Source organism: Alternaria incomplexa (assembly GCF_024043165.1).
Source record: "Alternaria incomplexa strain BMP 0042 chromosome Unknown scaffold_13, whole genome shotgun sequence".
Lineage (NCBI taxonomy): Eukaryota > Fungi > Ascomycota > Dothideomycetes > Pleosporales > Pleosporaceae > Alternaria > Alternaria incomplexa.
The window spans coordinates 369,865-395,626 of record NW_026249862.1 but is presented as its reverse complement, the minus strand read 5'-3'; the positions used below and the strand labels follow the sequence as shown (position 1 = coordinate 395,626).

General features: G+C 51.8%; 10 protein-coding genes and 1 non-coding gene across 11 annotated transcripts; 7 read left to right on the top strand and 4 right to left on the bottom strand.

Annotated features, from left to right (window-relative positions):
* Window positions 1-136: 136 nt before the first annotated feature.
* J4E90_008474 (uncharacterized protein) lies at window positions 137-1,261 on the top strand (the record flags this gene model as incomplete). Its single annotated transcript, XM_051437999.1, has 1 exon — window positions 137-1,261. The coding sequence occupies one exon, from the start codon at window positions 137-139 to the stop codon at window positions 1,259-1,261; it is 1,125 nt and encodes a 374-aa protein (XP_051287998.1).
* An 809-nt stretch (window positions 1,262-2,070) lies between these two features.
* On the bottom strand, window positions 2,071-3,424 carry J4E90_008473 (uncharacterized protein; the record flags this gene model as incomplete). The annotated part of the gene is made up of 6 exons (XM_051437998.1): window positions 2,071-2,111; window positions 2,165-2,305; window positions 2,352-2,820; window positions 2,870-3,050; window positions 3,101-3,183; window positions 3,236-3,424. 6 exons carry the CDS (start codon window positions 3,422-3,424, stop codon window positions 2,071-2,073), a joined length of 1,104 nt encoding a protein of 367 aa, XP_051287997.1.
* A 1,197-nt stretch (window positions 3,425-4,621) lies between these two features.
* J4E90_008472 (uncharacterized protein) lies at window positions 4,622-6,257 on the top strand (the record flags this gene model as incomplete). The annotated part of the gene is made up of 2 exons (XM_051437997.1): window positions 4,622-5,947; window positions 6,009-6,257. 2 exons carry the CDS (start codon window positions 4,622-4,624, stop codon window positions 6,255-6,257), a joined length of 1,575 nt encoding a protein of 524 aa, XP_051287996.1.
* A 554-nt stretch (window positions 6,258-6,811) lies between these two features.
* On the top strand, window positions 6,812-8,011 carry J4E90_008471 (uncharacterized protein; the record flags this gene model as incomplete). The annotated part of the gene is made up of 1 exon (XM_051437996.1): window positions 6,812-8,011. The coding sequence occupies one exon, from the start codon at window positions 6,812-6,814 to the stop codon at window positions 8,009-8,011; it is 1,200 nt and encodes a 399-aa protein (XP_051287995.1).
* A 154-nt stretch (window positions 8,012-8,165) lies between these two features.
* On the top strand, window positions 8,166-8,248 carry J4E90_008470. The gene has a single exon. It is a non-coding gene; the product is annotated as a tRNA-Thr (tRNA).
* Window positions 8,249-10,722: 2,474 nt separating this feature from the next.
* On the top strand, window positions 10,723-12,466 carry J4E90_008469 (uncharacterized protein; the record flags this gene model as incomplete). The annotated part of the gene is made up of 3 exons (XM_051437995.1): window positions 10,723-10,829; window positions 11,283-11,967; window positions 12,023-12,466. 3 exons carry the CDS (start codon window positions 10,723-10,725, stop codon window positions 12,464-12,466), a joined length of 1,236 nt encoding a protein of 411 aa, XP_051287994.1.
* A 153-nt stretch (window positions 12,467-12,619) lies between these two features.
* J4E90_008468 (uncharacterized protein) lies at window positions 12,620-13,774 on the bottom strand (the record flags this gene model as incomplete). The annotated part of the gene is made up of 2 exons (XM_051437994.1): window positions 12,620-13,610; window positions 13,767-13,774. 2 exons carry the CDS (start codon window positions 13,772-13,774, stop codon window positions 12,620-12,622), a joined length of 999 nt encoding a protein of 332 aa, XP_051287993.1.
* Window positions 13,775-14,880: 1,106 nt separating this feature from the next.
* On the bottom strand, window positions 14,881-15,564 carry J4E90_008467 (uncharacterized protein; the record flags this gene model as incomplete). Its single annotated transcript, XM_051437993.1, has 1 exon — window positions 14,881-15,564. The coding sequence occupies one exon, from the start codon at window positions 15,562-15,564 to the stop codon at window positions 14,881-14,883; it is 684 nt and encodes a 227-aa protein (XP_051287992.1).
* Window positions 15,565-16,540: 976 nt separating this feature from the next.
* On the bottom strand, window positions 16,541-17,846 carry J4E90_008466 (uncharacterized protein; the record flags this gene model as incomplete). The annotated part of the gene is made up of 2 exons (XM_051437992.1): window positions 16,541-17,219; window positions 17,275-17,846. The coding sequence occupies 2 exons, from the start codon at window positions 17,844-17,846 to the stop codon at window positions 16,541-16,543; spliced, it is 1,251 nt and encodes a 416-aa protein (XP_051287991.1).
* A 753-nt stretch (window positions 17,847-18,599) lies between these two features.
* J4E90_008465 (uncharacterized protein) lies at window positions 18,600-19,128 on the top strand (the record flags this gene model as incomplete). Its single annotated transcript, XM_051437991.1, has 3 exons — window positions 18,600-18,608; window positions 18,661-18,916; window positions 18,980-19,128. The coding sequence occupies 3 exons, from the start codon at window positions 18,600-18,602 to the stop codon at window positions 19,126-19,128; spliced, it is 414 nt and encodes a 137-aa protein (XP_051287990.1).
* Window positions 19,129-20,086: 958 nt separating this feature from the next.
* On the top strand, window positions 20,087-22,393 carry J4E90_008464 (uncharacterized protein; the record flags this gene model as incomplete). Its single annotated transcript, XM_051437990.1, has 1 exon — window positions 20,087-22,393. One exon carries the CDS (start codon window positions 20,087-20,089, stop codon window positions 22,391-22,393), a length of 2,307 nt encoding a protein of 768 aa, XP_051287989.1.
* Window positions 22,394-25,762: the final 3,369 nt, after the last annotated feature.

Here is a 25,762-nt window from a genome sequence, read left to right as displayed (position 1 = left end):
TCACACTAGTCCCAGTGGATATGACCAAGCCAGTTCCTTCAACACTCGCACTTTGCAAAGTATCAGTGACCAGTTGAACTTAGAATACTGCACCGCTACCATTCTTTCCAAGGCAGTGACTGGCTTACTTCCCAGCATGGGAAACCTCTTTACCGACAAGATGTCTGCTTCAGACAAGCGCGATATCCAAAGGAGGCTCGAGCGCGGCAGCATGCCTCCGCGCATACCCACTGACTTTCCAAGATTCGATGCTGAAGGAATCCCGAATCCCAGAACGTCGAGAGCCTCGCGTTCTTCCAGCAGTACCGCACTTAGTCCAAGAAGCCAGAAACCTAGAAACGTCGACCGCATTTTCGATGGAAGTGAGCATATCAGCGATACGGGTCGCAAGTTTCGCCGTCGGCCGAGCATCGAGGCACGCACAAGGAAGAGCGATTATCATACGCTGCTTGAAGGCGGGAGCCTGTGGAGTGACGATGAAGTCATCGATGATGTTGACATGGACGTGCAAGGACCTGTACAGTCAGAACTTGTGAAAGAGGAGTCATACAACACGCAGCGAGTACAGTTGGCACCGCCGATAACAGATGCGGCTGTGGATGCACCGAGACAGTCAATGATCAGCGTACTATATGGTCGCCAGGACCCAAATTGCTGGTACTTGACACGGCGCTTGGCCCGGTTGTCTGCTGTCAACGTTGATACCGAATTCGATTCAACGATTCTGCTCAGACGCCGTAACATCGACGCTGATGCAACGGAACTTCACCAACTATGGCGGCGCACCGGTGTTATATCCACCCGTTATCGCGACGTCAACTTCGACCCCGACGGTATCAACCCGCAGCACACATGGATCGCGTGTTGGCCTTTGGTCAACGCAGCGATACACGGCTACGTGGTAGATGATGTCGAATTCGTTGACCGCGTCATGGACCTGCTCGAGGAAAAGATAGTCAAGGGCGTACGACCGGATATCGCTACCATCTCGCACATATTTGGCGAGAAAAGACACAACATGCCGAAAGCTCTAGGCCGCTTTCTAGTCGATCGATGGCTCGACTCAGCGACGGAAGGCTTTGGCGACGTCGACCCGTCGGACTTGCCGCAGCCTTTCGTGTGCTCCGCGCTCGAGACAGCTATGCGGCGCCTCTCAAGCGACAAAAGATCGTCACCGGTGCTGAATTGTCAGTATCACACGCATGCGACGCCCGAGGAATGCTACAAGCAGAGAATTGCACCTGAGGAAGCAAAAAGATAACAACGCTACAAGTACCGTCGCAAGAACGCGAGCCGCGAAGCTGAGCAAGTCGCTGCAGATTCTATTGAATGTGGCATTGTCGTGGTGGATTGGGAAGGGCGAAGACTTGAGCAACACAGGAGGTTGCGCGACGAAAGTGATGCTTCTTTGCCTGCTTTCGATGACCGGATCGCAACCTCAAGAGAAACGCGAGAGGCGAAACCCTCGGATGGGCTTGGTGTGCTAGGGGATATCGATGCGAATAACCAGCTCAATGCGAAATCCTCGTCGTCGTCCATGTTCGGCACGGCGCAAGCTGATGGCCCCGTTGACGAGGTGAAGTTTGCGCCACCAACACAGGAGCCACCGCCGCCGCCATCGCCAAACGCACGCGTCGGACGCGATGACAGCGCTGTTGAAGGCGATCAGACCTATGGGTCACTTTTAAGGAATCAGCAAATTCAGTTCTCGTTGTTTGACGGTGCGATGCAGGCTGTGAAGATCGAAGAGGATGATGAGTCAACGGCGTTGGGCGCACCTGCCATGCCGCGAGACTCAGACGCGAACGCACGGACCGTCTCAGGGGAGAGTCCACGCCGAAGAGAGCGCAGGACATGCCCCGGATCGTTTTCGGAGTCAAGATCTGGGAGTTCAAATAAAGCTGATGCTGTGTAGCTGGCATGTTTGGATTTCGCGAGCCCGATCTAGGCTTCGTTAGAGAGCGCGTGTTAGTTACACAGGACAGAATGTGTGAAATTGGCTGTTCGATTGCTAGCTGTTTGTCATAATGTACTTAGTTTTAACGCGGTCTTAGGACGTCTTCGAATTGCTCAGAAGATGGCAGTGCCGTTGACGTGTGAGCTTACTCCGCCTATGATGCTGTTAGCGATTGCAAGAGCTTATCATTCCAGGTATTCAGCGTACCTGGGCAGTTAGCAGGCGCAGAAGTGAAGAAGAAGAACCATCTGTTCTTCTCGCGGCACGTTTGCGCAAGCTTCTCCAGATCCAGCATTTCGCCCAGCGGCATGCCCCAAAGGGCGAGGATGTACTCGTGGAGGTGGTAGTCTAGCAACGTTAGTCTGATGTTGTACGAAGACTTGAGGAAACGTACTCTCATGTGTAGGCCACGCCTCGAATGCAGGCGCATCACCAGCAACAGACGCAAAGTAGCTATCATGCAGCCAATCCAAAATCTTTTCTTCCTGGCTCACACCAGCATACCGCTGACCATCCTCACCATCCTTACCACTACCATGTCGAAGAGCAGCCTTGCTTCGATCTTCATCACTCTTGCTGTCGTACGCCTCCTTCCATCCGCTGCGGATGAACAGCATATCTCCAGGCTTGATGTCACCGCCTTGAGCCGCAGGGCGAATGTCAATTCCCTGGTCTTGGCCGCACTGATAAAGGTCCTGCCACGAGATGGGGTAGTAGTCGTAGGGGTCGTAGTTGATACCCTTCTTGTGTGCGTAGCCCCGGTAGTCTAGAAGGATGCCGCGACCTGCGATGCCGTGCTCGGCCCAGTGGTGGATGGAACACTTGTGGTTTGCGTTTGGACCGGCAATATCGCTTCCTTTGGTCTATACTGGATGTCAGCAAAAATTCGTGGTGATGAGTCTAGATACATACGCCATTGTAGAACGAACCACTAGGAATATGAGCGAAATGTCGGAAGCCATCCCATTGCGTGCCAGACTGAGTGTTCATATGATACACATCGTCGTAGGCAATGCCTTCAGCCAGCGTCTTGATCTCATGCTGAAAAACCTCACGACCAAACGCGGGAACATTCGGCACGTTGAGAGGGAGGCTACCTCGCTGTCAGCAACGACATATTAGAAGGACCATGAAAACACGGACTTAACAGGTACAATTTCACCCGTTCGTATCTCTCTTGCAGCCGCGGCGACACGTGTAGGTGTTAGGAGATTGAGACGGCCGATCTACATCTGATCAGTTCGGCCCGCAACTAGATTAGACTTCGGTCGAACATACGTAGTCGCTGTCACCCCAAACCCAAGCAGCCTCCGGAGGCGCCCCGGGAATCTGAGGTAATTCCTTCCTTGTCGGAAATTTAGTACTATCTGGATCCCATGGTATGGTTGTTGCCGTCTTATTCATGGTGAGAAAATCTTTGATCTGCGTCAAGCGCTGACTGGCTGTCGAGGTCTTGGGGTCGGTCATGTCAGTGAGGCAGCGGCGATCGGGCTTTGTCGGTGTCTGATATGGTGGTTGCGGGTTTTGCAACGCGTGGATAGTTCTTCTTCAAGGTTTCCCCAGAATATCAACGATGTCTCGAGCTGTTATGACGTTTACCCCGCATTTCTTGGAATGCTGGTGGAGCCGCTCGGGCACCGAGGCATTTGTGGGGTCGTGGCTCCTCCGCCCTGACTACCGGCAACCGACTCGATCATCTAACATCACGACGTTCCATCGATCTTTTGCTGGTGTAGTGTGCTCCACGATGTTATTGCTCCTAAAAATGTTTGCATGAGTAGAGTTGAGATGGCATGTGGCGCTAGCATAGGTTGATTGTTGGTGGAATTATTGAAGTGGATGACGTAAGGCGGCTAATCACCACTCTAGCCGTAGCGTTTCCAGAATCCCAAGATTGCCACCTGGGTCATTCTTGGCCAAAAGCTTGTCGTCTGGTCAAGAAAGTCTTGTTCACTGCACAGAGTCTTGTCTCGGACATCAAAGTTCGTCGAGCGTAGATGCAGATGAGGATGCCAGGGAAAAGACGCAGTGTCTATTGAGTAATCCCTAGATAAACTTCTAGTGTCAACAGCATCAGGGCACGCACTAAGCTCTGATCGTCTCATCGCCCACCACGCTTCCGGGATCATGGCTAGATCGGCAGGTGGTTAGTCTCGTTGATGTCCGATGGAGCGGTAGGTACTATGCCCATAAACTTCGATTATCATCCCGACACCACTCGGGTAAACCTGTCAACCATTGAAGAACCGTGAGCCTTACTCACTTCGTCAAACACGCTCATAACCTTCTCGGTCTGTTAGAGTCCGAGCCGTTGACCCAGACATAAGCTCATACTTTCCGCGGTCGATGGGCGCATCACGAGCACTTCCCTCCCATCGATTTAGCCGGTTGCTATCAGGACCTCCAGCCAGGGCTATTGGCTACAACAAGCTCGCATCAGCACAGCTCACAGAGGCACGGATGCATCGGTGCATCCTTCTAGTGCGCGCAAAGCTGTTGGAGGGATAATTCTAGTCCGTTGCCCCGTTGGGCCGGGTCCCGCTGGTGTCGTTCGCGTCGCGTTGACGAAGGCATATAAACGTCTACCCCAGACTTGTACCCCAGACTGTAGCTCATCCCCAGATCTCTTCTTTTCTCCATCTTTTCACCCATTGACCTTGCGACATGGCTTCCGCGGACGAGAAGCCGACCGCTATCGGCATGGAGCATGTGTCCGACACTTCGATCGACCACGCCGTAGCGTATGAGGAGGGCAAAGAGGCTGGCCTAAGCGAGGCTCACATCTGCACCGAGGCAGACAGCAAACGCATTCTGCGCAAGACGGACATTTGGATGCTGTCGCTCCTTTGTATGGTGTATTTCCTGCAATCCGCCGACAAGGGAATCATCGGATTGACGGCCGTCTATGGTCTGAAGGAGGATGCCCATCTTAAGGGCAACGACTACTCAAACATCGGCAACATCGGATACTATGCGCAACTCGGTGTGCAGCCTTTGGCCGCGTGGATCCTCGTTAAGCTGCGATACCGCCACGTTCTTCCCGTCATCATCACATGTTGGGGTATTTCAGTTGCCGGTGGCCTCGGTGGTTCTAGGAATTACGCCGGGTTGCTGGCATCGCGATTCTTCCTCGGTGCCTTTGAGGCTATGGTCGTTCCCCTGTTCTCGATGATCACCATTGCCTTCTACAGGCGTTCCGAGCAGCCATTTCGGGTGGCTTGCTGGTACAGCTGCTATGGTCTTAGCACCGTTCTCAGTTCACCCATCGTTTACGGTTTCGCTCAGATCAACTCGTCCTCGCTGTACCGCTACCAGATGGTGTATCTCTTCTTCGGGCTCTTGACCATCGTAATTGGTCTTATCACCTACTGGTGGGCCCACGATAGCCCCGGCGAGGCTCGATTCCTGACACCGGAGGATCGCTTGAAGGCTGTTGATCGAGTGAAGGCGAATCAACAGGGTATCGTCTCGCACAAGTTCAACTGGAGCCATGTCGCCGAGGCCTTGTCTGAACCCAAGTACTGGCTGTACATGATCATGGTCATCGCTGTCAATGCCGGTGCCTCGGTCTCTTCGGTCTTCGGCTCCATCATCCTGAAGAACCTGGCTGGATTCAGCTCAGACGAAGCTGTCTTGCTGAACATGCCTTTCGGAGCGCTTCAGGTCGTTTCCATTCTTGGTGCGTCGTGGCTCGCATACCGTTTCAAGCGCAAGTCGCCATTCTTCCTTGGCTTGGTTACCATCGTCATTGTTGGTGTTGCTCTTTTGGTTGCGCTTCCGAAGACTCCGGATAACAAGGGTGGTCTGCTCGCAGGTTATTATCTGATTGCCTTCGTGTACGCCATTAACCCTCTGCTCATCTCTTGGATGGGCTCCAACTGTGCCGGACAAACCAAAAAGGCCATCTACTACACCTCTTTCAACGCCGGCAACTCTGTAGGCAACATCATCACCCCTTACATCTTCGACTCGAAGTTCCAACCGCAATACGTAAGTATTTATTCCTGTCGTATGCTCGGCCAAGAGTCCATCGCTAACATTTCGTTTCTAGGTTAACGCTCTCAAGGGTATCTTGATAATCTGGTGCATCCTCTGGGGAGTCGTGGTCGCTCAAGTCGTCCTTATCACCTGGATGCAGAAGAAGAAGTGCGATCAGCGTGAGGCGGCCGGTCTTCCTAGGAACCCCATCGATTACTCGATGAGCGGCCATTTCCATGAGGCAGGTGCTGAGGTCCACGGTGAGAACGGTCTGCAAGACATGACAGACAAGGAGAACATCTACTTCCAGTACTTGTTGTAGATGCGGCTAGAGCTTTGTCAACCCTTGTTCGTTTTTCCGTAGTAGATACCAATGCATGAGTTTGGTCAATCAGAATGGCCCATTTTGAGTGTATCTGGCGTCCCGTCAACTCAGTCCCTACTTTTCGTCGTTCACGTCCAGCAATGTCGTGCTAGGTTCTCGTAAGCATAATTACAGTGGTATGGAGGCTCTCAGATTTGCGATGACCGGAAGTGCAAAGGGCAGTATCGACTTTGATAAGGCGTGGGGCATGCCCAGGTGTATGGGCGAAGAGCTCGATTCAGGATACTCGCTTATGTCAGCCACACATGACTAGCATGGCGCGTCGCGTCAGTCGACCCCTCGGCGTACTTTTGCTACAACAGCATGCCTAGGTGGTCACCAACGCCAATCCCCTTGACTAGGCACTTAGACTACACACTTCCCACCTTCATCCCTTCGCTGTACGGATGATCGCACGGTCGCAGCTGATTTTTGCCTGCTTCTTCGTCCCTGGTATCTCAATCCTCCTATTGTCGCTTCTATACGCCCGTCTACGGCAACCAGCAGACTCGATGCCTGCACGAGTATCACCAGACGAAGTAGCGTCTGTCCTTCTTTCCGAGAAGGGACTAGAACTCCAATCTCTGCAAACCATCCAGTCGTTATGGGCAGGCTACGGCGAGATATGTCGCGTGTTCGCTAATCCGATAGGCTCGCCAGATTCGACGAAATCCTACGTACTCAAGCTTGTAAACCCCCCACCGACGAAGGCCGACGACGAAGGCCATACCAGAAAGATCCTAAGCTATCAGATTGAACAATACTTCTACAGCCACCTCGCTCCCCAAATGCCAGCAACTTTACCGGTCGCCGAATGCGTCGCTAGCATCAACAAGCACAACACGGACGGCACCTCGATGACTGCGATGTTATTGAGTGATTTGAAACAACAATATCCTGTGGCTGGAGAGAAACGCGACGTGTTGACAGCGAGCCAAGCTTATGCCGCGCTGGATTGGCTTTCTGGTTTTCATGGCTTCTGGTGGACCCGCGTCAAGTCTCTAGACTCTGCGTCTCTGGTCCTACCACCGCTCGAGGAAGTACAACGTTATGGACAGGCCTCGTCGACCAAATCGGTGTGGCTCAATGGCGGATATACCTATCTTGCGACGCGTCGCAAGGAGTACAATACCCTGGCGAAGGATTACGACGCCGAGTGGAATGAGCCACTCACGGACTGGGTCGATGGCGAAGACCTATCCATCTCCGAGATAGCGGCAGCGTTCCTCTCACCGAAGGCATCCGGTCGGTCACCAATCGAAGCATACCAAACTCTGATCCATGGTGATGTCAAGTCTGAGAACATGTTCACCAGCAAGTCGGGTGAGGAGGTCGCCTTCTACGACTTCCAATACACTGGTCTTGGCCTGGGCGTCTGCGATCTCGCCAAGTTCTTCACATGCTCCGTTCCGCTAAGCATGCTCGTTGCCGACTTGCATATCCCGCGGGAGCTATCCATGCAAGAAGGCGAGAAGCAGCTGTTGCAACGATACTGGGTGAAGTTGAGAGAGACTGGCAAACAAGAGTACAACTGGTCGATCTTCGTGCGACATTGGGAGACGGCGCTCGTAGACTGGCTCCGCTTCCAGGCCAGCTGGGGCTTCTGGGGGAACACCGAGTGGTTGGAAGCTAGGGTGCGGAGTATACTGAAGGATCAAGAGTGGAGGGACGCATTGATCAGTAATGTGGACAAGGCGAGTATCCGCAAGTAGGTGGATTCCACCGAAAAGAGCGACTTCGCTCGCTGTCCTAGTAGTGTTTGTACCTTCACTCGCCGCAAATGTCGGTCCCACTGGGGCTGAACCCATCTTTTCGCCCTCGACGAGTCTTCATATGGCCTATTAATTTACGCTCGCTAATAACTCGGCTGGAATGGCCAAGTGGTAAGGCGTCGCACTCGTATGTCACACGATATGCGAAGATCCTGAGTTCAATCCTCAGTTTCAGCTGTTAAATCCTTTTTGTCTCACCTTTTTTGCCGCCAGATTCACTTACGCGCCAAACTGGCCAACACTGGCACAACGGGAACTCCCTTCTGAAGTTCTTCGGCAGTGCAGGTAGCTGATGCAGATGAGGCGGATGAGGCAAATGGTTGGTTGGGTGTCGTTGACCCGGCCTGCATACTGTGGCTTAGATAGCCCCGCAGTCGAAAGTCAGCACACGTCGCGAAGCCAAGAAGAGATGCCTACAGCCTGATCAAGTTTTACGACCTGTTACTTTCTACAAGCACTCTGGTTCCATACCAACCCGATGTCTCAACGCGTCTCGAACTTACACAACCCCCGCCAACTCCGCTCTTCGTCGTCCGATACATCAAAGACCCCTGATCAGCCACCCTGCGAATACCTCGATGGCGTACCATTGGACTGGTCAGGTCGCGGCACATCTCACGTTGATTACGACAAGTCTGAGGTGCTTCCTCTCACACAGGGGGAGTTTCTTGGTCATGGCATGAACGGCGGGGTATACAAGACGAGCTGCAACGGTGTCGAGCTTGCCTGGAAGCGCAAGTACTGCCGTCGGAAAATAGGCGAAAGAGAGATGCGCGAAATCGAAATCATCAAGAAACTTTCGCATCGTCATATTATCCGGCTGATGGGGACTTACACGCATGACCCATTCCTTGGGTTGCTATTGTGGCCTGTTGCGACCTGCGATCTCGCGACTCTTCTTGAAGATGTGGAATGGCTACAGAGAAAGGCACATGTTTCATCCTGGTTCGATCACGCAAGGACGCAGCCAGAAAACTGGAATGATCATGCGATTGACCGACAAGCAAGATTGGAAGCACTGGGAGTGGCTTTTGGTGATCCATGGCTCTGGGTTTGCGACGTGGCGGAAAACCTCTTACAACAGACGATCGGTTGCATAGTCAGTGCAGTAGCATATCTCCATTCATCTGGCATCAAGCATAAAGACTTAAAGCCCTCTAATATCGTACTCTCCGAGGACGGGCTATGGCTGACAGACTTTGGTACGGCGACAGACTTCTCTGTATTGACTTCTAGTGTCACAGACGAGGGGGAAAGAGGCACCCCGAAGTACTTTTCGCCGGAAGCTGCAAACTTTGCACCCTGCGGGCGCCCGGCTGACATTTTCTCCCTGGGCTGTATCCTGTTCGAGGTCATAGCTGTGTGCGTAGACCCAATGGCAGGGCGTAGCCCACCAGGGCTTAGCCAGAAACTTCGGCGATCACACGACAAATCATTCCACTCGAATCTTGATAACATCGTTAAATGGTTTGAGGAAGAAGATCACGAGGCTCATTTGATGGCTATCCATCATCATCTTATGGGCCTCGTGCGATGGATGATGGAACAAGAAGCCGCTATGCGCCCAACCGCTGACGTGGTCGAACAGGAAGTCCTTCTTCTCAACGGCTTGAGCTTCGCTTATCACGATAAGCACGTTCGACAAACTTATGAATATTGGGGCTTATATCGATCTTGTTGCGCCCCAAAAGGTCGTACTGATCGAAGGATGGGCTTGCCGCCAAATCAAGAGCCTATGATCACTATCAACGTCACATATGGAAGAAGCTACATCATGCCAAGATGGAAACAGCAGTGCACTGTTCATCTCGAACACGATGGCGGAGGTCTGGTCGAAAGCGTCCACCTGTTCACTGTAAGTGCACCTGGTGACGACTCCATGCGGGGAACTATGCTGAGACCTTGGCCCGCAGAACAGATCCAACCGGAAATCTCATGTAGTTTTCGATTCACCACCTTACCAAACACGCAGCACGTATGGATACGTCATCGGTGCGTACATCGTCCTTCGATCAGGCTATGAGTGGACTAGCCCATTAGCTCAGCCGTTGCCAAAGACTGAAAAGAAAAGAATGATGCCCATAGTATGGGAATGGGCTTGCGATGATTCAAAGTATACCGATTTTTTCAACGTACGAAATTCATCTTGAAAGCGAACTTCTCGGCAGTGAGTCATGAAGGTATCCCAGCAATATGATTGATGTCAATTTTGTCTTCAGACCATTGTACGACGACTATCGCGGTGTTTGGGAGTCAGTAGCATTTGAGGGCAATACAAGGCTTCCCGCTACTTGCATCTCGTGCAACCCTAACACCAACTGCTATCTGGTTATCCAGCAACAAGAATGTCCGCCATTGGTCAGTCTGATGTCTATTTTGGAACGCCAATCAGTCATCTTAATTGCAATCATACATGTAACGGGCTTGTGTAGCCTGCATGGTGTATCAGCGTTGCGGTAAGCGCTAGCGATGTGCATGATCTTGGCGCCCTTGCATATCCCGCCCTGCTGAATATGCTGACACTATTATTGGCGAGCGTTCCAATAAACTATGTTGTTGTCTCACGTTACCTGCGCGAAGTCTAGCGTGTGTACATATGGCTTGCCGAGGCCCCCTCGCGTGGAAGATGCGATCCCCGCACATCATCCACCATGGACCGCCTCTGGGATCTCATACGGAGTAGCGCATCGAAAGAGTTCGCTGCGTCTCTGTTCGGAATATGGATACTGTACTGGCTGGCCGTTGGCGTGTACAGGGTGTATTTCCATCCTTTAGCAAACATTCCTGGGCCAAAGGTACGACCTGGAAGACAATGTGTGGTATGGGGGACTCAACATTGCGACTAACGCTGTGTAGTTGGCAGCATTCACGTTTTGGTACGAGTTCTACTATGAGATCTATCCGCACAAATTCCAGTATTTGTGGAAGATCAAGCAGTTACATGAAGAATACGGTGCGCCATGAACACTGTTGTCTGCCTTACGGCTCTGATCGCAGCAACAGGGCCCATCATACGGATCAATCCTCTTCAAGTCCATATCCACGATGCAGATTATTTCGACACAATCTACGCATCCGGCATGAATCACAAACGCGATCGTTGTAGTTGGTCGTTTCACACCGGTGCAAAGTCTTGGGAAGGCGCGATACTGGACACCATAGACCATGACTTGCATAAAATGCGACGAAACGCCCTAGCGCCTTTCTTCAGCAAGCGCTCGGTCCAAGCCCTTGAAGAGCTCGTCGTAAACAACACTAAGAAGCTTATGGATCGTTTCGCCGGCGAACTTGAGAAGGAAGGCCCCAAAGCCGGTGTTGTGAATCTCAACGACGCATACGCCGCTTTCACCATGGACACCATTTCCGAGTACTGTTTCGGCGAGTCGATAAAAGCCCTAGATCATGACGACTACGCTAAAATCTGGCTCAAGGTTATGCATGATGGGATTCAGATCGAGCCATTTGCGCGCCAATTCCCTACTATCATGAACTTCATGCTCGATCTTCCGCCCAAAGTTGTCGAGAAACTAAGCCCCGGGGTAGCCACAGTGAACACCTTCAGTCTCAGGACGCTGGGCAGGATTGAACGTATTATGAACTTTGAGGACGGCGATGGCGATACGAAGAACCTGAGGCGCACGATATTCCATGACATACGGGATGATGTTGGTTGTAAACTTCCGGAGAAAGAGAAACATCCCAAGCGGTTAACGGCGGATGCTAGTGTTATCCTTGGTGCGGGGACGGAGACGACGGCGAGGACACTGGCTGTCACTACTTACTACTTGATCAAGAACGCAGAGGTGGGCGAGAAACTGAGACAGGAACTAAAGACCGTGATGCCAACGGCAGATCACGAAGTCTCGCTACCCCAACTAGAGGCTCTGCCATACCTGGTGAGTTCAAACCCCATATCCCACCAGCAAGCTGATCGACTAACCAACCCCCCAGACCGCAGTAATAAACGAAGGCCTCCGCACCGCCCACGGCGTCTCCTCCCGCCAACCCCGCATCCCCACGGGCGAATCCCTTACATACGGCCCCTACACCCTCCCCCGTGGCACCCCCATCATGCAATCCTCCTACCTCCTCCACACCGACCCTGCCATCTACCCCGACCCCTTTGCCTTCCGCCCGGAGCGGTGGATACAAAACCCCAAACTTACGCGCTACCTCTTTGCTTTTGGGCGCGGCAGTCGCAATTGCCTAGGCATGAATCTGGCTACGTCGGAATTGTATACGGGGCTTGCGATGATTTGGCGGAGGTACAGGATGGAGGTGTTTGATACGGTGGAGGGGAGGGATGTGTTGACGAGTAATGATTGTTTTTTGGGGATGCCGGATTTGGGGAGTGAGGGGATTAAGGTTAGGATTTTGGGGGAGGTGGAGGGGTGATGGGGATGCGTGGAGGGTGTGGTGTGGTGAGTTGTGTACGGCATGGCGCAGAAATAGGGACGTATATCTCAATTCATTTATGTTCTTATGCTGTTCAGTATATCTCTCTAACTCATTATACCCATCTGTACTTTTTCCATTTCTCCAGACCTCTCAGACAACATTAAACCCCTCGCAACCACCATCATACGTACGATAACTCGGCGGCCTTGGAAGTTCCGAAGGTGTCCACTCGGGAAGTTCGTAAGTCGGCAGCTGGTCATCCGCCGTCGACTGCACCGCATTCGGTGGCGCGACGACACTCTTCTGGCGCCTGAAACCCCTCTTCCAACGTCGCTTCACCGCATCCCATCCCTTACCCGGCGCCATGATGATAGCCTTCCACATAGCCTCACGGCCACGTTGAGCAGAAGCCCACATCCTTTTTGGCCCATCATACTCTAGCCAAATTGTTATCTTCACTAACCAGACCAAGAGAACGATAACGAATATGAGAGTCGGAATAGCACCAAGTGTCCCCCAAAGTATCAGGCAGATTTCCAACGTCGGATACGTTGTTCGTACTCTATCTTCCACATAGTCGATAACAGCAGGCGGTATATTGGCGCCGTGAATATAGTATCCAATTCTACCGAGATACACACTCAGTCTCCAGATATCGAGTAGACTATCGTCATAATGACACTCGCCAAGCGCAAAGTAGTCCCGATCGGAAGTGAACGGTCTCAGCGTCTTCGGATTCTTGACGCGCTTCAATTTGACAGGCTCGTCGTTGTATAGCCACCCCGGTAGGACCTCGCTGAAGCAGTGGCCATGCTTACAGTCTTCGGACTTTTGTTTCGAGCGATACGAGGTCGGGTCGTTGAAGATGGCTTTTCGCAGCGTTTTTGGGTAGGAAATATACCAGGGGGTTGTAAAGGAGAAGAGGCCGGGTCGGCCGCGCGGGTCGTAGGCGATTGTGCCGTTGGTGTATGCGATGGTGAAGTAGATGTGGGCATCTCCATCGTCTCCATGACAGTCGGTGTCGTACATGGTATCGATGGTGATGCCTTCGATGTCACTTTCCTTTGATCTGATTTCGCCGGGGATGTGGTGGGGGAATGTGCGTTCGGGTTGGTGCTCGTTGGAGGACCAGATGTTGTGACTGTGACTGTTAGCGATGAGATTTAGAGAGTGTTTAGCATGACAGTGGGTTCACGCACTATGATGCTGATTCATTTGTTGGTGAAGATATAACCGTTGGTGTGCTGAGTTTGGGGTCATGCAGTGTTAATGCAGGGACCAAAGTCGAGATTACGACGGGGCCATGACCAGTTTTGAAAGGAATCTTGTAGGAGGAGGTCGATGTGGAAATCGTTGGAAGTGAGGTTGAGTCGGACGCAGGTCCACGAGTGCCGAGAGCAGTTGCCGTTGGGGAGGAAGTCGCGACGATGCCACCTGCCAGCGTGGAAAGGAGCACAGATTTTGCTACTGGCGACATCATCTTGAAATGCGTTATGTCTGGAAAGTTGATGCAAAGGGTGCGGATGTATGATGAGATGGAGGATGTTGCTTTAGCAGTTGGAGGCATTTATAAAAATCGTACCTAGAGAGCAGCCTAGAGACTGCAGTCTGCAACCAAAGTTTCTCGTCATCCTAACCATGGAATTGAAATCTTTCTCATTTTCGCGCAGGGCGCAGTTGATTTCCACGTGGTTTCGCTACCAAAAGACCACCTTCTGCCAACCTTGGGAGCCAACTTAGTCCACCCACGGCATAGCCTCATCGATCCCCAAAACATCTATGCCGCATAGAAACAAGAAGAATACCATACCGAATATCGTGCAAAGAATCACGAAAGCAAGGAAAAGGACTATCCATACGCCGCCTTTGACTGTGAATGCATATGCGCAGAGAGAGATGATAGCCACAAGTGTTTGGATTGAGGCTATGATTGCGATCGCGAGGATGCTGTACCAGAAGATCGTCGAGAGGAGATTTTTAAGTGCACGGCACATTGCGGAGTGAGGAGTGGCGGGTGTTTGGGTATGACGTTGCGGAATGTATATGAAGGTTGAGAGTACGAATGTTTTGGGACGAGGTCAAGTGACATGCCGCCCAAGTAGGGTAATGTCATAGCGCTGGGCTTGTAAGCCCTTTCTATTATTTGATAATACATGTTTGCTAAACTTTAAGCAAATTGCGCAATTAGCGTGCTCCTGCGCGCCTTGTCCCTATAGTGTAAGACGCTTTGATACACAAACAATTGATACTGGTCATAAACAAAGTGCCACTAGCTTCAAGGCGATGTAATTGCCGGACAGTACCAGATGTACGCTAATGAGGGGGAAGAGATACTCCAAGCTGTGACTTTGTTAGGCTGTGGAACGGAAGGCGCCTAGTATCCCGTGATGGAGGAGAGACATAGTCGCAGCTTACTTCTCAGATCTCTCCCTGACCTCCTGTACCTTGACTTCCATGTTCTGCTTCTCCTTCTTATCCACCCATTCCTTATGTCCCTCCACCTCTTTCTTCTCATCCAACAACCCCACCTTCTCATCCCCCTTCCCCATCTCCCCATCCCTCCCTTCCTCCTCCCAAGCCAATACCCCCTTCTCCACATCCTTCACGTCCCCCATCCCCCCATTCTCCAACAAGCCCAGCATCTTCTTCTCGTCCTTCACCGAGCTATACCACAAACATCCACAGCTCACACTGAAGCACGCAGCCTGCGACACATTGAGCCACGTCAGACCCTTACTCATGTAGCTCGAGACGAAGATAAATGTCTGGAGAATGATTTGCGCGACGCAGCAATAGCGCATGATGCGGGAGTAGCGCAGCCATTTGTTGATGGCGGCGGTGGTGGGTATGGTGGTGTTGTTGGTGTTGTTGGAGGTGGAGATGGAGGCGGCGTGAGGGTCGATGGTTGCTAGATCAGGCAGTTCTTGGAAGAGACTGTCTATCATGTTGAAGCGTCGGAGCTCGATGCGGTTCGCGGTCGCAGTGAAGAGGATGTATGTTACAAGGCCTTGATTTACGCCTTCGAGGCAACTGGTGAGGATAGGGATAATGTTGAGCATCCAGTTGCGGGCGGCGTGGATGGTGTCCCAAGACATGGGTTTCGAGTTGAGAGGTGGATGGAGCGGGGCGTAGACAAGTCATTATTATAGACAATGATGATGATGGTGGGTGGCCTAATTAGTGTTAGTAGCCGTTTCTTCCGAGTGCAGGCACACATGACTAGCCTGTGGCGAATGAATCGGAATGGGATCCGGTGTGTACATCTGTTCCTATTTGCACGCCAATGCCGTCTTCCGAACTTGGCGTGCGATGCTTGGAGTGCTTAGCCCGTACATCCATCAACTACCCGTGCCATCGCCGTAGTGTACGGATGTTTGAACATGAAAGGCGTCCTCTTACCTGTCTCCGGACCCGCGTACACCGACCCACTCAAACTACCCAGATCGATATTCCCTCCAAATAACCTAAGATGATAGCATAGCGCATTGACACACTCACCACAAACCTCCAAATCCAGCTCCTCACGCCTACCACCACTTATCACCACTCCTCCCAAGCAACCTCCAGCATCCACCAGGTTATCGTGGCACAAACATATTTTAATATCCATTCGAAGAATAGTCCTAGAAGAGGCACCCCGCATGCTCTCCAAAGGAAGCCTTGTGGCGCGCAATAGCGAAGGGAGTAGATAACGTCGGCGATGGTGACGAGGAGCATTTTCAATACGATGGCGATGATGATGTACCAGGAGAAGTAGTATGCTGCTTCGGAGAAGAACGTGGAGAGATGTGATGTCAGTGTGGAAAGGCGTGAGGGAGGTGTTGGGACGATGGGTTCGGGTTTGTGAGACATTGCGTTGTGGTCTGGTGTGTTGGTGGTGGTGGGGAGTTGGTAGATGGTGTGAGGTAAGGCCATATGAAGATTGTGTGTGTGGAAGTGGTTGGAAGTAGCAGGGATTTGGAAGGTGTTGAAGAAGTGTTGTTGTTAGATTCATTTCTCGTACACGTACCATGGTTGGCCGGTTTAGTTCCAGTCCAACCGCATACCGCCTGTTAAGCGGCTAGCGGGTATCTAATATGCAACTTCCCGTTCCGTCTCCTTCTCCTCTCCATTTGTCTTCGATGCAAATGCTGGGTGATCCGCAAATACGTCATCGACGTCCTGTGCCGAAGCAGCAGCAGCTTGTTCGGCGTCAATCGAAGGCTGATTAACGGCTTCAGCCGAAGGATAGTCATTGAGTCCATTCAAGTCCTCATCTGCAAGCTGGCGTAGATATCCCTCCATTTCTTCCACATCATACTCTTGCTTTGGTGATGGTGGATCATTGGGATTTCTGTACTTCGTCCGCAAGGTTTCTGACATGTCAAATGTGTTCCCGGACGCAAGATCGACAGTCCAATTGTCCATGGCTTGATTTGCAAAATTGTCGGCTGCGATGTTGCCTGGATTGACGTCGTGGGCCTTGACCCAAGTGATCTTTGTCTTGGCGCCGGCCTTTTCCCGTTCTCGTATCCTCGCCAGGATGGGTTGTATGATTTCCTTGTTCATGACATCTTTGCCATGAGAGTTCTTCCAGCCCTTTTTCTCCCAACCAGGGACCCATTGCGTGAGGCAGTCGCGAGAATATCTGGAGTCACTGATGATTTCCATGTCGCGGTCGATAGGTACGTGGTCGATCGCGCGAGATATTGCGACTAATTCGGCTCGGTTGTTGGTCTGTAGATCACCCCTTAGAGGTTCTTTAACGTTCCTGTACTGGTGTTAGTGGACTGGTCTAGACGCAACATGCTGGGCACCACACGAACCTAGGATCTTGTGGGCCAAAGTAGACACCACAACCAGCTTTAGCGCCAGCATTGCCATTGCCGCGCGAGCCGCCGTCAGTGAATACCACAACGGGGCTTTTGGAGTCTCCGGTCGGCTGTCTCTTCCTTTTGCCAAGTTCCTCCTGTGTCTTCTCTCTGATCCTGCCTGTTAGCTCGTCGAGCTTGATATTCGGATCGAAACCGTCTACTGCGTCTGGCGGAAGGGGGCCATACCCAGGCTCGATCTTGACTTCCTGATGATCTGGAATCAATGTAGGTGGTGCGTTCTCCTTCTTTTGTCGCTTTGGCGCACTCTCTGATATCTCTCTACTCCTGTCCAGATTGCCTGTCGCCGAAGGAGACCCAGATGCAGAAAGATCTCCTCGTAGGCTTATGGGTGCACTAGAACGTCCATTGGAACCGTAGACGTATTCCTCAGCCTCCGCTCGGGTCTTGAAGCCCTGTTGTAGTCCGCCACTGTAGCCCTTGACTTGCGCTTCTGTGTTCGACCAATCCGTATAGATGCCAGGTTTGCGCCCAACCTTCACTCCGTAGTAGTTCCACTTCCCCATTCTTCCCTCTTCGTTGACACGAGTGTCGGGGTAGTCGTCCCAGGGCGGAAATGGGCGTACAAACGTTACGTGCGATCGAGACGATGGGCTTGTAAAGCGGGTTCGGCGGTCGTTCGAGTGCCTACTCGTGTCAATTAGAGACCAAAGTTACAAAGTGATGACAAGTCGCGTTGTCGAGCACTCGCAATAAGAACATACCGTACGCTGGTCCTAACAGAAGGAAATATGACGCGCTGCGTGAAGTTTCGCCAGGCGCCAAGTCGCATGCAGCGCTTTCCCGTTGAAAGGGGATGGCGATTCTACTTGGATTTGGTGTCTTCGCGAGATTATATATCGGATTGAACTTTTCGCAACATTGTTTGTGGTTGCGGGGACGGTTACGGAGGAACAACTTCGGAGGTGCTTGGACCCTGCAGCAACGTCAGTCGCTGGAGCTTCATCTTGGGAAGGCGCGCTAACGCGTTTGTGTAGAACTAACCGCGTTTGACATTTCGCGAGAACGAGACATCTTCACGAAGTCCAACTTTTATTATCGTGCGACTTGAATATACAGGTCGTGGAAGTGAAAACACGTACTGGCGGGTTGCTCGACGCGTTGTCGTTTGAACCTCGGGATACTCCCTACCCCACTACGTCACCCGTCTCCTCTAGCTATCCATCGCGTACCCGATTGTGTCCCGAGGTAGTACCGGGATAGCAACATCACCACTGACTGCCATCTTTCCACACCTTGGTGAACCTGCAACAGTCACCATGTTCGAGGTAGGATCTTTGCATGTTTCGTCAAGAAGTGTCCAGCGCTCACAACGTCCAGGGCCGTCACGCAGCAGACAGATATCGTCTCCATCTACATCGCGCACGCTCAGTCATCTTGACTGGTCCAGAGCTGGTTGAAATCCGCGCAGCACAGCGAACATTCGAAGGCGCATATGTCCGTACAGCAATCGGCCAGTTTTCTTTTGCGCTTGTCGTGCTAAAGATCTTCACCGCCGAGTTCTACTCGATCGGTGCGCTGTTCGCTGTCTACGGTGCTGGCATCTTGTTCATCAGTTTGTTCCGGCGACAACAAGGTCAGTTGGGGAACGATCATGCGGATGTATGACGACGAGAATGCGGGTGCTGACAGCGAATAGGAAACAAACAGTTCTTCTCGGAAGTCGGTGAGGATGGCCTGCACAGGAAGAAGTTCCGAACATCCGGCAATGTGGTGTCTGTGTTGACAGCCTTGAGCGTCTCAGCGTACATCTGCCTGCTGGTCCTGACGTTGAAGCTTACAACATAGTCACTTCCCGACTCTGCTCCTCGGACGGGACAGTCACCTTTTGCTTTTCGACAAACAATCTCATCACGAGTGACAAAGCTAGCGTGGTATCGCTCCAAGCATGTTGCAGGTGGTTCAGGATCCCCACGATGCGGAAGGCGCGTCTGGAAGGCGTCTCGGAATCTGGGGAAATTCATGTCGCGTGTGTACTGCATCTGCGTGCCAAGGACTTTGCCTATACAGTACAACAGTGGAGTTGGTGGCTGCACGCTGACGTTGTTTGGGCCCACCCACGAACTGGTCGACATCGGACGAGTACGAGACACCTTGAAAGTAATGGAGCATCACACGACAATGGAACCATGGCTTGTTTCAGGGCTACTTTGGTTCTTAACTCAGACTGTACCTGGGTACAGTTCACAGTAAAGGTGTGCTCTATTCATCGTCGCGAGCTGCGTTGGGAGGCGTGGTGGATTGATTGGTTATCGGAGTCGGACTGTGGGGTTTGTCCGCTTCGAGCAATGAACACCTGCACCTGCCAAGCGGCCTGTAACATGGCGAGGGATGCAGACAAGTCGCGCCTTATTGCATCGCAGTTTCACCGGCCAGGCTGCAAGATATAAACTGCCGATGATGCATTTCTCAACGCGTTTGCGCGCGTTCCTGAAAACTCGTCCTCCGCCAACGGCCTAGTTCCAGCGGCGTACCCGTGGTTCTCTCAACCAAAGGCCGACTCCGAACAGTCATATCGAGCCAGCCCTTGATAAGGTCAACGGCCCGATCAGCCTGCCTCTGCAAATCCACCCGACATTCCAACAGAGACCCTTCTTCCACACAACTTTTTTTGAAACATCTCCTCAACGCAACTCAGTCTTGCACCGGCAGCCGCGACTCGCATCCAGCGCCTTGGGTGCTATCTTAGCGCAGCGGCGAGACTAGCTTGACATAAGTATTTCGACATCTTGGCATGACGCCGAACATGGAAGCAGTCCCGACGCCGATGGTGACCGAGCTTGTACATCGCAAGCACCCGAATCGCCGTCGATCCTCAGCTTCCTCAAACACCTCGACTACCAACCGCCGCCTCAGCTCCCACTCCATCTACGCCCGATCTGTAATGAGCAAACTCACCATCCCTCTCGACAACGCAAAGCAACCAAACACAAACCCCGACAACGACCTCACTCCGCGCGCCTCATCCGCTGAGCCCAGATTCCCTGCGGTTGCGCCTGCAAAGAACGTGCAAGCTCTCAAGGAGCGCGCACTTCAGAATGGCGAACTAAAGGCTGTACCGAACCCGGTCCAACAACAACACCACAATGGCACTCTGGTCACAAAGGACGGCGTGGGTGCTGCCTTGAGTGACACCCCACTGCCATCCGTTCCGGGGAGCCCGCGGGAGTATGGAGACGCGCCGCCGCAGAGCTCATCCTACTTCACTGACCGTAACAGCGCCATAACCCGCAACAGCTCCGCCGTGTCAACCCCGCGATTACGGCCTACTACGCTCGATATCCCCGGTCTGACCAAGTCCAAGGTCTCCCCCGACGGCAAGATCGCACAGCGAGATGTTGGCTCCAAGCTCGTCATCGTCATGGTCGGACTGCCCGCGCGCGGCAAGTCATACATCACAAAGAAAATGGCACGGTACCTGAACTGGCTGCAGCACGACACCAAGATTTTCAATGTGGGAGAGAAGCGGAGAGTAGCTGCGAGTCACAGTGGGTTTCGGCTGTCGCAAGCGAACCTCGAGCGGGTCTCTTCGTCTGTCAAGCAGGCCATTGAGGAGCATCAGGACACACTGCCGCAAATCGCTGCGAAAATTCTTATCAATGGCGACCCCGCGCACGATGGGCCCGTAGACCCACAGAACCTGCCGGACCCACGCCGGGGGAGCACGGCCATTGCGGAGGATGACGAAGAGGGTCCGTCACTACCACCACCACGCGTCGAAGTCACATCGCCAGGCCCAAAGGCGCCGTCGCCGAACAATGAGGCGGTGGAGGAGGAGAACGAGTCCATGGACCAGTCGGCGGACTTTTTCGACCCACAAAACCAACGGGCAGCGGCACTGCGAGAGCAATGCGCCATGGAGACTCTAGACGATCTGCTCGACTACATCCTGAAAGGCAGTGGATCTGTCGGCATTTTCGATGCAACCAACAGCACACTCGCGCGGCGCCAGCAGATCATGGAGCGGATACGGAACCGTGCCGGGCCAGAACTCAACGTTCTGTTCGTCGAGAGCGTATGCCGAGACCAGAATCTGCTCGAATCCAACATGCGCCTCAAGCTGTCAGGCCCAGATTACAAGGACAAGGACAAGGTCGCGGCACTGGCCGACTTCAAGAAACGCGTGGCCATTTACGAGAAGAACTACGTTCCGATCGGCGACTACGAGGAAGACAACAACATGCCGTACGTCAAGATGGTGGATGTTGGCCGGAAGATGATCTCGCATCAGATTAAGGGCTTCCTTGCTGGCCAAGCCGTCTACTACCTCCTCAACTTCAACCTCGCACCGCGCATGATCTGGATAACACGACACGGCGAGTCAGCGGACAACGTGGCTGGAAAAATTGGCGGCGACTCCGACCTTAGCGAGAACGGACAAAAGTACGCAAAGGCGATGACACGCTTTATTGCGGCCCAGCGCAAGGACTGGGCAGTCCGGCAGGCAGACAAGATGGCCAATACTCACTTTCCGCCAGTAGCAGGCGACCACACCCCTCCGAACCCGTACTACAGCCACGAGCTCGAACAACGCAACTTCTGTGTCTGGACATCCATGCTCAAGCGCGGCATCCAAACAGGGCAATACTTTTGCGACGAAGACTTCGAGGTCAAGCAGATGCGCATGTTGGACGAGCTGAACGCAGGCCTCATGGAAGGTCTGACCTACGAAGAGATCCGCACAAAGTACGCAGACGAGTACCTCCAACGGCGACGCGACAAGCTCGCATACCGATACCCCGGCCCCGGCGGCGAAGGCTACCTCGACGTCATCAACCGCATCCGCCCCGTTATCGTAGAGCTCGAGCGCATGACAGACCACTGTCTGCTCATCACACACCGCAGCGTAGCCCGCGTGCTACTGGCATACTTCCAGGGCCTCAAGCGCGAGGACGTGGCTGACCTGGATTGCCCGCTGGGTATGCTGTACCAGCTCGAACCCAAGCCCTACGGCGTCGAGTTCAAGGCCTGGCGATACAACTCCGAAACGGATGACTTTGACCATCTGCCGGATTACAAGCTCAGGCGTGCGCCTACGCTGGCAAACAACTAGGAGCGATTGTCGTTTGATTGGGATTGATTAGAAGAAGGTTTTTGCGATATGTGTATATTACTATGGATGGTTGATTCCCCCTGCAACAAGGTTTTAGAGATGAGTGCGATGGTGGGTTGTTGCCATTACTTTTCGGGGGTTTGTGTTCTTCTCTCCCTAATGCTTGCCCTATGGTAACGGCTCCTTTTGACGCTTGGTTGCGATGCTTTCATGAATGTATACATGATGGTTAAGGGCATTTACAGGAGTCTCTTTCTTTTCCTTTACATCATTCTTTGCGTAGACGGAGGTATGGGTATATGATAGATTGATGATCGGATGGGTTATGCAATGATGATCAAACTTTGGTGTCTTCACTTCACTCAAATTCTGGAGCTGCTTGGTGCATGTGATATTGAGAGACTGCGCTAGTGGGGTATATAAACCCACTTTTCGTTGCTTCCTCCCTCTCTTGCATTCTACATCTTCATACAAACATTCTCCAAAATCAAGATTACAGGATCGCATGTTTGCCCTGTCGGCCTTCTCCAAAAATCAAGCAAGCTGGACGATATGTGCGTGCTGTCCGCCTGTCTTTCCAACATCCTTTCCAAAATACCTCTTCCGCTCTTTGATGAGCAGTCTTTCCGCTGGGTGTCCTTACAAAAGGCCAACAAACTCTCCCATGGCGCCGGCGACTGTGCTTTTCCAAAACCATTCTTAAATCCGACTATGGTTCCTCTGGCCCGGCTGTCGGAGATGTATAAAAACACTTCTCCTGTTTCCCAAGTTTCTTCCAAATGTTCCGCATATACTATGATGTTTTCCAAAAACAAGGTGCCATCAAAGGGATGTGTGCGCCAGTCTCCTTTCTTCTTTCAAAACATCGAGTCACCATTAACATGTGTGTACCGGCCTTCGTCTTCTTCAAAATGCAAGTTACAATCAATGTATCTGCGCTCTCCGCCTCGACTTCTTCCAAAACTACAGCAATTCGAACTTATGTGGAAGTCGAGTGTTGTGGAAAACAAAATCCAGACACGTTCAGCTCATGAGACAAGAGACTTGATCCGCTGGCTGGATACTCAACGTTCTGAAGCGCGACCTCATGCTCGGGACCGGACACGAGAGATGCATAAATACCTCCTCTCGCTCTCTTGGGTTCTTGCCTTCTACAACTACCACCTTCCTCCTTCTTATACCAAAACGCATGCAGTATACATACATGTGGGCTTCTGCTTCCCTCTCCGAAAGTCGACTGGAAGATCGATATGTGCGCTTGTGCTGCTCTCTTCCCCATTAGCGACAATTAAAAAACGACTGCAACTCATCTATGGAGACTGTGAGCCTTATCCAAATGGTCTGGAAAAGGTGCCATGGAGAGCACTGCTTTCTGCGCTGCGCATACAAAATATTCACAAAACAAATCATGGAGAGTGGAGATGCTGGCGGTGGCATATAAAATTCCCCTCTGCTTCTTCCTTTCACTTCTTTATCACCACACTTCCTGTGTGCTTTCTACCAAAAGCCTTTCGGCAGCATTACATGAAAGTGGAAGACTGAAAGCTTCGCATTCAAAAATGCTTCCCTCGATTCCCATCTTATGTCGTCCTCTCCGCGACCCCTTCGCATTACACCAAAAAGACTAGCCGCTTTTTATTATGTTCGTTCTCGCTCTTCCTCTTCTTTTACTCGAAAATGAGTTGTTAGAATTTGATGATTGAGTGTGCTGGCTTCGTCCTACTTCTACCTTTTCTCTACAACAAAACAAAGCAATGCCGCCTAAATGGAGGAGTGTTGTGCGACTCGAAAATGGGCAGGATTTCAGTCGTGGCCTGAGCTATGCTGAGTGCTGAGAATTCTGAAAAAAAGCGCGACATAGGGCATATGGCTGGGAGATGACGAGATGGAGATGAGATATAAAAGCTCGTTTTTTTCCTCTCTTCTTCTTGCTTCCTATACACCACACCTTCCGGAAATCTACCAAAATGAGTTTGTTTCGAATCCATGGCTGTTCTGAGTTTCTTCCTCCAAAAGACAACGGCCAGACAGAATGTCTGCGGCTCGCGGTCTGTCGCTGCCACTCTGGCATTCAAAACGACTTGACATACTCAACATGCTCTGGAGATTGGATCTGGCGCTGATACATGGAGTATTCTGAAAGTACCGTTTCTATAAAAATCTCCAAGGCCAAAATCCTATGATCGAGAGCAGAGGATGCGGGTTTTCGCCAATCCAGCTATAAAACATACCCGATACCGCATTTCTGGCCTTCTTCACTACTCCCTGACTTCCGGTGCTTTAATTCAAAAGGACGAGGACATAACCTATGGTTCTTCTCCTGTCCAAAAAGTACCGGCCTTCACTCTATGATCTGTCCTTCCTTTCCGCCTTTCTAAAACCACATGTGCGAATACCCATGTCGGAGTGTTTGTGGGAAGAACCAAAAAGAACATTCAATAGGCTCATGAGAAGCGCCTGTCGACAAAACCCGTTGTCGCCAACCCGTGTCGGTCGTCGGGACTGGGGAGAGTGGTATAAAGTCTCCTCTCGTTGGTTTGGGGGCTGGCTTTCTATATCACACTCTTCCTGCGGTTTACTAAAAACATCTAGAGACGAGGAATGTGCTCTGCTCTTCTTCCCAAAAAAGCTCTCGCCATGACCAATGTCTGTTCGGTTCTCTCCTCGAGTACTCTTTTCAAAAGTTTCTCAGGCGGCTACATCAACATCATACTCGAAACATTCTCAAACACAAGGTATGCGAAGTTTGCATGTCTCTTAGAACAAAGACAGAACATGGTGATGGCCTCTCGGCAGCAACTTGGACCCGCATACAAGATGTTCTGGGTATAAAAGCCTTTCTAACATTCTCCCTCCTGGCTTTCTTCATCCACCACTTGTTGTGTTATTTACCAAAAAAGAAAAGACCAGTGGGCATGGGTCATTGTCGGCTTCTCAAAGTGCCAACCTACATAATCATGTTTATCTTCCTGCTTTGCTGCCAAACACATCAAGCTATTCACTATGAAGAGCGAGAATGCGACTCAAAAGACATCGCGTTGGTCATATGAGCAGTGTGTCCCTAAAACACCAAGCTACCTATAGCATGAGTTTCGCAGCACGGTGAATCGCATATAAAAGCCTCTGCGCATCCTCTGCTTCTTATCCTCTACACCAATATACCTCCCGTTCCGCTCTAAAATCGCACAGTTGTCCATGCCATGACTTGGCTAGTCTGCGGTCGATACTTACATATTCTTTCTACTTGTCAGTCTGACTCTAAAAATTACATCCTACTCATATCTCAAAATTCCAGATTATCACGTGCCATGGCAAGTTCTGGTCTTGTGCAACAAACTATGCCAGGACGCCGGCTATGGTCGGCGCGTT